This window comes from Trichechus manatus, unplaced genomic scaffold, assembly GCF_000243295.1.
Source record: "Trichechus manatus latirostris isolate Lorelei unplaced genomic scaffold, TriManLat1.0 scaffold00091, whole genome shotgun sequence".
NCBI lineage: Eukaryota > Metazoa > Chordata > Mammalia > Sirenia > Trichechidae > Trichechus > Trichechus manatus.
This window is the reverse complement of record NW_004444027.1, coordinates 10,164,137-10,175,319: the sequence shown is the minus strand read 5'-3', so window position 1 is coordinate 10,175,319 and position 11,183 is coordinate 10,164,137. Positions and strand designations below refer to the sequence as shown.

At 46.0% G+C, this 11,183-nt stretch overlaps 1 protein-coding gene across 2 annotated transcripts in view; it reads right to left on the bottom strand.

Annotated features, from left to right (window-relative positions):
- The window catches only part of GATA4 (GATA binding protein 4), a 72,304-nt gene extending 66,096 nt beyond the window's left edge, over positions 1-6,208 (bottom strand). For both annotated transcript variants that reach the window (XM_012557225.1, XM_004382207.1), the window contains exon 1: positions 5,520-6,208. In XM_012557225.1, coding sequence (XP_012412679.1) covers positions 5,520-6,135 — 616 coding nt within the window. In that variant the 5' untranslated portion in view covers positions 6,136-6,208. The remainder of the gene's footprint in view (positions 1-5,519) is intronic.
- Positions 6,209-11,183: the final 4,975 nt, after the last annotated feature.

The window sequence follows — 11,183 nt, the reverse complement described above, 5'->3', positions numbered from 1 at the left end:
GGGTTAATATGTTGTGGGGTTGTTAACCAATGTCATAAAACAATATGTGTACTACTGTTTCATGAGAAACTATTTGTTCTGTAAACCTTCACCTGAAGTGCAATAAAACATAAAAAAAAAAAAGGGAGAGAGATTTTCAGGAAGTTGACTCAGGAATACTACCAATCTCTTTTTAAAAATTTAATTGGTTTAACATATTTTTTAAAATAGGTAATACATTTGCATGTTTCAAAATCCAAAATGTTCCAACAGGTATATGGTGAAAGTCCTTTTCTCACTCTTATTCCTCACCTACCCAGTTATCCTCCCCACAGACAATGATGTTACCAATTCCTTGTTAATATTTCCAGAAATAATTTACATATCTTCAAATAAATATAATCTTTTCTTCCTTTTTTTACATACAGTATAGTGCAATATATACATCCTAAACTTACAAATGTCTAGAGAGGATTTCATACCATTATGTAAAGAACATCCTAATTTTTTATGCCTACATTTTAGGCATAAATATTATATTGTTTGTATGTACCATAATGTATACGAACAGCCCCCCAATTATGGATGTTTAGTCTTTTTATAACTTTTGTGATTACAAACAGTGCTGTAATAATATGTATCAGTATATTTGTAGAATAATCCTAGATGTCAAATTTCTGGGTTAAGGGTATGATACTTTCTAATTTGACAGATATCGGCAAGGGCTCTCCATGAAGGTTGTTCCAATTTACACTTTCATCTACAGGTGTCAGAGTTCCTGTTTTCCACATCTCAGAATATGTTTATTTTCTTAATGCATTTAAATAAGAACAAAAATAGGAAGGGATACAGAGGTGTTATCTAAAACTGTCTCCGCCCATCATTCCACCTGAGTGCTTAAAAAGTACTACCAAATGTGGCCCAACCACTTGATGGAACACAATGGACATGTGACAGATCTCACTAGAGCTAGTGACACACCCCTGTCCACCCCAACACACCTTCCCCATTTAACTGGTTCTCAACATACATCACAGACCCGGCCCAACTCTGACTGACCTACCCAGGGTGGTAACCATAAAGTTAAACAACGCTGCTTGTCCCAAAGACTGACAAATCATTCTTTAGCCAAACATGCTACTCAAAGTTGATCTGACAAAGTTCCCTATATGAATGAACTGCCTCAGAAATCAGCTAGTTTAGTTGATAAGCAGTCCCTCCAAGGGATCTAGAAAATACTTCGGAGTTTTCCCTTGACTTATACCTTAGAACTCTTAGAACACTGTAAATACCACCCCACCTAATGAGACAAAACTTCTTTTAAAGAAATTGTTTCAGAAACACTGAATGATACATAGGTATTTTATTGTTATTTTCATTAACCCTTAAATGATTAGAAATTTCTGAGATCCTTTGAAAATACAATGTTGTATAACTGCTTGTTTATTGCTCAAAAGAATTGTTATTCTATCATAAAGCATATTTTCATAGTCTTTCCAGTCACATCACCATGCTATTTCCTTCAAAGTATTATTTACATATGATTTCCATTCAGTCTCTCTTTCAGCCGTAAAGTATTCACATGTATTAATTCTTTTTTTAAAATATCAGCTTTACTGAGGTGTTTTACAATAAAATACTCCCATTTAAACAGTATATTTCAATAAGTTTTGACAAACTTATATACCTGTGTAACCACTGGGAATGGGTTTCATAAAACGAAACAGCTATATTATCCTGCTATAGATAAATAACGCACTCACACACAAATGAAATGGACCCTACCCCTCTGAAATGCAAGAACTCCCTCTACAGTTCCTCTGGTAGATGGCAGTGTAGTCTCTACTTAAACACTTTCAGTGCCCATGGGTTATTATTAAGACAAGTCATTCCCTTTCCAAACAACTACAATTATGTATGAGAAAATGTTCTTCTCAAATCTAGTATCTGCTCACACAAAGTTAAAAGGTCATTTCCTTTTCCTCTTTAAATATGTTTACACAATCACCCTGTCCCTACCTCTCTTATTCACCTAGTGACTTCTTCTATCGCCTAAACATCCCTTCTTCCTCCTTCAGTAGTTCCCAAACGTTTCCAGAACCTCCCCCATCCTGGCTCCTCTTCCCTGACAGCTGTCCAGTTTGCCTCTTTAAGGACTAGAAACAAGTCATTGTATGTTGTTTGACCAGGGCAGAGTACCTAGGTATTTACCTTCTAGATCTCTACCCAAACATTTGCTAAGTGCCCAGCGTGTGCCAGGCACTTAAATATGAGTAAGATTCTATACCTACCCTCAATAAGATCACAGAATCCCATGAATGCAGCCTAATTATCAATTTCAACAGTTGTTTCTGGGTCTTAGCTGATACTGAACTTGAAACTAGTTAAGGTCCACATACATTATAGCCAAGGCAGAATAATTCTTCCAACCTAAATGCGGGACTTTACAGATGCCCCTGATAGATTTTATTACTTTGATTTTTGCCTTATCCCAATAACCAATGTAACAACTCCAGCAAGATATTAACTATTGTTATTATTGAAGCAGTTAATACTTCATAGAAAAATAGAAGTGTTCTCTTATTTCTCCTTATTGAAAGTAAAAACAGTTTCTCAGTTTAAGGGGGTAAATCAGTCTGTGATAAATATATAATTTAAACAAAAGTCAAGCTGTGTCGTATTTATTTCATGGTACTACAGAGTCTGTAGATAAATGAGGGCATATCTTTTCTTCTTTAATTGCAGGTTCTTTTCCTGGCAAATCCCTACTCATCCTCCAAGACCAAATGTAAATGTCACCACTTTGGTAAAGATTTCCAGATTCCTAGACATCTAGTGGTTCCTTCCTCTGCCTTCTCTAGGTCATTTATCCATTTTCATGTATGTTTAGGGAAACCAACCATCAAAGTTTGCCACGCCCTGTCCCAGTTTTAGCACTAAAAATCCCATGTCCTGGGGGAACTCCTCAGTTCCCGGAAAACCAGGATTGGTCACCCAACATGACAGGGAGTACCCCCAAGGAACTATTTAATAAAATAGCCATCATTTACGAGGGGCCAAAGCCAGGTACTTCATCAACAGCACCTTATTTTTAAAATTCAAGGCAACACTAAAAGGAGTTATGATTATTTCACTTTATAGAAAAAGAGGCAAGCTTGAGAGAGGTTAATTGACTTGCCCAAGATCACTTGGGACACCTAAAACTGAACATAGGTTTGTCTGATTCCAAAAGCCTGTGCTAGTACTGCCATACTATATTGCCATCTTAGGGCCCTGTGGTAACAACACATGAGCACTCAATAAATACAATGGAATTAGTAATCACTTATCATCATCCTGCAACACTCAATGTGTGTCTGCTAATATGGCAGGTATTGGTACTCACAAAGGCCTAGTAAGCCTTTGTGAGTAAATACAGGAAGGCCCGTGTGATAGGAAGAACATATTAAAAAGCACGATTATATTCACTTACTTTTATATAAGTAACACACAAAACACACTGAAGATCTAAATGCAAAAATTTAACATGCATAGTGTTTCCTCACAAAGATGACATGAAACCTTCATGACTTTACCATTTAAGACAGTTATATGCAGAAGAGAAAATCCAACTGCTAGGCTAGACCCAAGGGACTCTCTTCAGGTGGGACTTCATGAACTGGTGAGAGACAGGCCACACTTGGCAAGGAAGGAGCTCTCTGAAGGTCAGCTTGCCATTTTTTGACACCGAAATCGGGAGACTACTTCAACACTTGCATGCACCATTATGGGTTACATTTTTAAGTGGCAGGGTGAGTGTTACGCTTTTTAACACTATTGCAGTTGTGACTCTGATGACCAAAAAGTATCCTCCATCTCTGGACTTTGAGTTTCTCTCTTTTGCTTAACCAAACACCAAATTGTCACTCTGGGATTATAGAGGTTACAAAGCAACCCTCTAAACTGAAAGAAGCGGAACTATGGGGACCCTTTCTCCCCATTTTAAGTCAGAGGCCCAAGGGAAAGTTTCTAAGACTGCAGGGGCAAAGTGTCCCCACCCCAACACTCCCACCTCAAGCTGCCATTGTATGGAGATCTGCACTACCAGCTATCTCACAAAGATCCTCCCGCCAGGCTCCGGGCAGACTGCCCCTCCTCCCTGGGGAGTGCCGTCTGGCTCCCTGTGAGGGGAGGGGCACACTGGGAGCCACAAACCCAGCCCCGGCGCCACTTCCACGGTTAATCAGTTTACCTGGGATGTGTATTTGACTAGAACCTCCTGGGGACCTTGGGTCAGAGGATAATTTAAAAGCTTTTCAAAGCTGGAGCCCTCCTCTGAGCTAGCCCAAGACTGGAAACTGGGAGGGAGAAAGGCTTTCCTCTTCAAAGTAAGAACAAAAGTAAAAACATTTTAGCACTTAGTAGGTAGTCAATAAATGTTAACTTCGTTTCTCAAGCCTGGTTTTCCCTCCCCCACAAAAGCCATCTCAATCCAAACTGGATTTTCCCCTCCCTTGCTAAAATTCCAGAAGACTAGAGATGGTCTTCATTTTGAACTAGTGGTTGCCACCTCCCATTCTTTTTCAGCGTACAATGTCCAGGCCCTTTCTCAGACCTCACAGTTCGTTCACCTGTAAACTGAGGAGAAACGGGGCATATCTGGAGTCTGTTCAAGGCCTGCCATTCCATGGAAATATTAAGTTGCTCCCATCACTACAGTTATTCCTAACCCTGGACCTCAGGACAAGAGGGGCTCAACACATCCACGCAGCTAAGTCTTCATTTACCTTAGGCATTAAAAAGAAGCCCTCTGTGCTTCCTGTGTTCTGGACATGGACAAGAGTGGGCTTTTGATGCATTTGCTCTGGGTCCAGCGTCTGCCTCTGGCAGGCAGCATAACCCCAAAACACCCACATGGTTCTAGCCGCAGTTCAACCCCCCTCACAGGTGGTCTCCTTTGCTTCGAGCCTCCTTTGTTCCCAGTGTGAAATCCCCAACAGAAAAATTATCTCACACCCTGAGGGATCCTCCATCTGGGCCAACAAATGGCACAGAAGATCTCCGGCCCAAGCCAGTTTAGTCAGTTCCCCGCGGAAGCCCCAGAGGAGGACCGGGAGGAAATGGGAATACCCGCGCCTCTCCCGTCTCTCAGTGAGCTCCGTTGGCCTCCCATAGAGTCACCTACAGACCAGCCACTGCCCAGGCATACGTCGGGCCCAGATAGACCCAACACCTGGAGCAGAGCGGAGGACTCACAGCTGAGCCCGTCACTCAGGCCGTGTCACCATCCAGTCTTCCCTGGCTTTCAAGAGAATCTCACAGCAGGCCGGCCCTCGCTGAACACAAATCTGGTTTCCTAGGTGCTATGACCGGCACCACCGCAATTACTCCACGCAGCCAGTCTCTTTTTCCGGTTTACCTTCCTTGGAAACTCGATGGCATCAACGCGCCTCTGAACCCTACTAGTGAAAAATTAAATACCCGCTCCAAACAGGGCGTGAGCCTGCCTCCGCTCCGCCCGCAAACGCTCCCAGGCCAGCGAGCCCACGCTCAGTACTCACCGAGGCTGGGGTGGCGGGCAGCGGGGTTGGACCGGCCGGACAGACTGTGCAGAACCGGGCTGTCGAAGGGGCCGGCGGAAGCGGCAGCAGCCGCGGCCCAGGACGCACCCACGTCAGCCATGTAAGCTGGGTAGGGGCTAGAGTAGGAGCCGGCGAAGCTGGCGCGCCCATACTGCTCGCGGCCCGCCAAGCCCGCACCTGCGGCCCCGCCGCCACTGCTGTAGGCCGCTGCTTCCCGGGCCGCGGCGGCAGCAGCGGCAGCCGCCAGGGACCCAGTGGTCCCCGGGAAAGAAAAGCGCGGCGACACCGGCGGTGGGGTGTAGGCAGCTCCCTCGGCTCCTGCCTGGCTCCAGCCGGGGCTGCCCTGCTGGGTTCCCGGCCCGGCGCTTGACGGGGCAGTCCCGGAACTGCCTCCCGAGCCGGCTCCGGACGTAGAGCCACTGCCTCCGCCTTGGAGGTAAGACAGGCCCAGCACAGAGGAGGGCACCCGCGGCGTGGGCACGTAGACCGGCGAGGACGCAGCGCCAGCGCTGTGCATGAAGGCGCCCGGCCCACCTGTCTCGTAGGCCCCAGGAGGGGGCCCGTGGTTGGTGGCCATGGCCAGACTCTGGTACATCGTTCCTTCGTGTTCTCCGCTTCTGAGTCCTCCCTCTCCCCCGCAGGCCAAAGCTCAATGCGGGGAAAGAAAATAATAATAATATAGTGATGATGATGATACACAGGTGAGGGATTGTAAAAACGAAAATCAGAAATCAAAGGTAAAAAACCAAATTTCTCAAAAACATATACGGAGCACACAACAAAGGATTAAATCCAGTCTTGAACAAAAGACTCTAGGCTCTTGTTCACTCAGGAAAAACCCTAAATTGAAATTTTTGATTGTTTCCTGGTGGTGGCGGCGGAGGGGACGGAATGCACCTCCGGCGCTGGAGGTTCTAGAGTCCTACGGTGGCAGGAGACAGCCAAGTGTCCTGGGGCACCAGCCAGGGTAGTGCCTAGGCGCGGGGTGTGGGACACAGGCCTTCGGGTCCCCCACTCGTCACTCTGCGAGGCTTTCTCAAGTCGCGCCGCGTGGTTGTGCACCGCCTCCAGGGAACCCACAGCCTGCGGCGCTGAGTCCTGCAGGCTGGCTCCCGAAGCCTACGGCTCTTGCAGCCGGTTCTAAAGGAGGAAAGACAAAAGGGAAGAGAGAAGTTGATCCAGAGTTTTCAGACCTTACTTTCCCCATGCTTGGCTGCCTCTCCCGCGCTGCAAAGCCAACGAAATCGCCCCTCTCCAGGACCTGCTTCGGAGGCCGCGCTGTGCGGTGGGAAGCTGAGGCTTTTGTTTTTGCCTGTTTTGCCAAGGCCGAACGAAGCAGGCGTGCTGCAAGAAGGAAGCCTTAGAGAGGGATGTCCTGGGGGTGTGGGGCTTCCCAGTTCTTGAACATGGGAATTGTGATTTAGGTCTAATATTTTTGTATTTCTTGTTAGGCAGGACTTTAATATTACCTTATTCTTTAAGCATATTTTTGTCACAGTATTTTATAATTCCACAAGTGTCCACAGAGTGCCTGGGACCCAAATCTCCCTCATGTCCTCTGTTTTCTCCATCTCTCCCCAAGAATCCCTGGTCTTGATTACCCCGGAAACTGCCCAGCACACTTTATAAAAATCAGCAACCAAAGAAATCTGATTTGTAATCATTTTTTAAACTTGAGTGTCAGGTAGTCTAAATGTTATAAATGAGCCACAGTATCTACTAAAGGATTGTGAAACCCCTCGTACCAAGTGGATGCCAAATCAGACACGTGATACACTTCTTGCAAATAGTTATATTTTAGAGATTTTGCAGAATAGATATTGAGACCAGAAAAGTGACATGGTCACTTTACATTCACTGAACCATTCAAATTGATTGAGGGAGTTTTGTGTTGTTTTTTTTTAAATGTATAATCAGTGGTCTACACAATACGTGAAATCAAAAAACATATGAAACTGCTTGGGGAAGAAGGGTTTGTAGCATCCTGTGTTTTGATTTTACCAGAAATTTGTCTGATAAAACAAGAGCTCTAAGTTCTGAAGCACCTGCTCTGCTCCAGGCACTTTTTTCCACAACTCCACTAAGTAAAGGTGTCTCTGCTCATTTTACAAAAGAGGGAACAGAAGCACTAGAAAATTCTGAAACTTGTCTAAGATCAAAGTACTATTAGCCAAGTGTGAGAAATGGATTTGTAGGTCTCCAGGGGTCTGAAACTGTCCACTACACCTGCCTTTGCTGTTCTCCTTAGACAGAGGCAGCTACTCTTAACAGTAGGTTTTGTTTTGTTTGTTTACTGCCAATAGTAGACTTACAAGGATATTAACTGAACTATATTCTAAATTCAGGCTCTGCCATGTGCTGAATGAATAACTTAAGGCAAATTTATAACCTCTCTGTGCCTCAGTTTCCTCATCTGTAAAACGCAGATATTAAAGGTACCTATCTTGTAGAGTCATTGTGAAGATATGAGTAAGGATTATAAATTAATATATGTAAAACACTTACAACCTTATTTTCCCCATGCTTGGGTGCCTCTCCCATGGGTCTGGCACAAAGAAAGTTCTACATAACTGTTGGCTATTATTGTTATTACAGATTTCTAATGTATCATAAGAATGTGTGTCAGATGCAATATGTGCTATAATGAATGATAATCTTTCCTGTAAAACTCTGGAATTGGAATCTCTAATACACACTATGTAATGCTTTTTAATAAAAATAATAATGGAACTAATAACATTGTATTATATAGTCACATGGTAACTCCTAAATGGTTTATTATTTGCTTTAAAAAATACACAATAAATTATTGATTTGGTGGACGTTTTCTTTAAGCAAGAAGTTTCGTTAAAGAGGGTAGATACCAGCAATTTGATGTGAGGTCACTAGCTTTCCCCTTTGAAAATGAAGGCAAAAAATTAACACCTCCTAGGAATCTCTGGGCCTCAATAAGTAAATATATAGGCTTACCTTAATAAAATATCCATTATTTAATTTTTAAACCAAAGAGTTGACCTATTTCGTTGTATTTTCTATAATACTCAACTCCTACCATTCTAAAAGATAATGTCTTAAGTTTTCTTATTTCATATAACTGCAGGAAAAGGAGATTTATAATTCTGTAATCCAACTTCCAGTATAAATACAGGTACTAACTTCCAAGCTTAAAATGTAAACGCTAAAAATGCTACAAATCTAATACTTGTCTTTATTACATTCTCTGCCTTTTTAAATGGCCGATACATTATTTTAGAGCTGGATTAATGGAAAAATAAAAGGTGGAGAGAAATACCCCTCTACATTTTTAGAAAGAGAAGAAATTAACTACTCCTTTAAAATGACTCTTGTTCCTATAATCGAACCTCAGTCCAGGCGTCTGCAGAGCGAGCGGAGTGAGCTTCTGAGAGACTGACAGATGAGGTCTGGTCTCGAGTATGGGGCCAGGCCAGCGCCCCTGTTTTCCCTCTCCTGATCATTCAACCCAGTTCACCCCAAATTCACAGGCCGATGGGAAATGCTTTCTTCCTTCATGATTTAACCAATAGCTCTTCTCCGATCTATTTCTGAGAGTGGGAAGATAGAAAGCGCTCAAAAGTTCGCATCCATTTACCATTCACCGCTAATCCCTGCTCTTCGGGCACCAACACACAGACTAGCCGGCAATGCTGTTGCGGCCAATAGCCAGGGATGTGAAGACTGTGAAGTGCGAGGAGCATTTCCTCGTCACCCCAGCGATAATTTACTTTCTTTAGAAGCTAGAAAGCTGCGCTAGGCTGACCGTCAGGTTTCTGGGAAACACGGGAAATACTTCTCTGAGGCACTTCCCCCAATCTTCCCGGCGGCCGCGGGCTGTGTTGTCCCGGGACTCTGGTCAGTCGCGGGTTCCTCCCTACCCACTTCCCCAAACCGAAAGGACCCTAATTCCCTCAAAACGGGTTGCAGTTCACCACCCGGGTGTCCGTGTATCCCTAGAAAAAATCCCCCACAAAAAGCCAAGCAACATAATACCGTCGATAAGGTCACCTATCTGTGGCCAGTGAAGGTACATCACTGCTCCTCGAATCCGTTCCGGCCATCATCGGCTAGTTTCACCAAGCGGCAGTTTGAGTAGGGGTGGGAGTGGTAGCTTCGTGGGGGGTGGTAAATTCCCTGGACCACAGCGGGAAGGTGAGGAGGCTGACTAGAAAAAGCATAAAAAGCCCAGCGGCTTAGCTGCGGTTCCCGGCCTCGGAGGCCCTACCGGGAGCCTGAGGCCCAGCTGCGCTGCCTCGCGCCGCCACTCGGCGTTCCCGGAGTCGGTGGTGGGCGACACCCATCCATGTGCGCCTCTCCGTGTGAAGGCCGTATACGGCCTGTCCTGGGTCAGTCGATCAGGGTCATTTCACAGTGCCACCACCATCACCGGGACTGCGAGGTGCAAACAAGGGCTGGAGAATTTGCATGGCGGCCGGAGAAGGATTAAAGGCGTTCAAGTTCACATAAAAAGTGTTTAAACACATTTCAAATATCCTTGTCCGCTCTCTGCCCAAAGCTTACTTTAATTTAAAGAAGTTGCTGAGCCAAAACCAAAAGTAAAGCAGACCTTGGCCAATTTTGAGGGAGTGACTGATGTCTCTTTTTCACGTACTAGGTACCTCTCCTAGGCAAACAAGCGCGAGGAGCCCGAGTTTTCTGGGACCGCAAGAAGAAGAAGGGTGAGAGAGGAGAAAAAGGAACATACCTGCCAGAGACTCGGGTTTCCTGGAAGGCCAGCGCACCGGGGCCCTTTTGAAGAGCTGAGCGCACGCTTCCCCGGCCGCCCCCGGACCTCGGGCGGCCGCAGGGACCTGAGCTGCTGCGGCGGAGCTTTTCACGGCCACTGTGCCAGCCTCCACGAACCCCCCCTAGCTCGCGGAGTCATTCCCTTTGCTCCTCTACTCCCTATTCGCCCAGCGCTGACTGGCCTTTGGGAGTCACGTGGAAGGGCAGGGGGCGGGGGTGCGCAGCAGCGGTTGCACCGACGTTGGGCTCCTGGCTGCCGGACTGTGAAAAAAAATCTCCCCCAATAGGCAAAGTCCAGGCGCAGGGATCTCCTTGGAAAACGCAAAAGTGCTGCCACAAAGGCTCAGAGCTTCACCCACCGCCCTGAGGTCGATTCTGTTCTTTCGCAATTTTATCCAGGGTTAGCTTTATTAATGAGACGCGTCCCTTGGCAGCGAATCTCTAGCTGCGGCTCCGGACGCTGGGGCGAGGTGCGGGGCTAATAGAAGGGAAGGTGACCTCTCGGGTGCGCTCCCCGGATCGCGTGTGGGGCACTGGGTCACCCGGTGTGCCCGCCTGGCTGGAGGTTTCCGGGCGGTAGTAATCGGGATCCTCCCAGCCTGGGACTCATAGGAGATGGAGACACCAATCTCGGGGCTGAACCCCTAAATGCAGAGAGCGGAGATCAAAGTCTTCCTTTCGCCTTCCTAGCAGCCCAGAGAGACGGCAAGGCGCCAGGACCGCCAGGTCCAGCCCTTTTTGTATTCATGCAAAACGAGCACCCTTTCCTGGCGACGTTTCGCATCTCCCGCGGCCTTCATCCTTCTCATCTTTCCTTGTTTTCTCTGCCAGCCTGTAGCAGCCGCAGCACCAATCCAAAGGACGTGGCGGAGACTGGGGGAG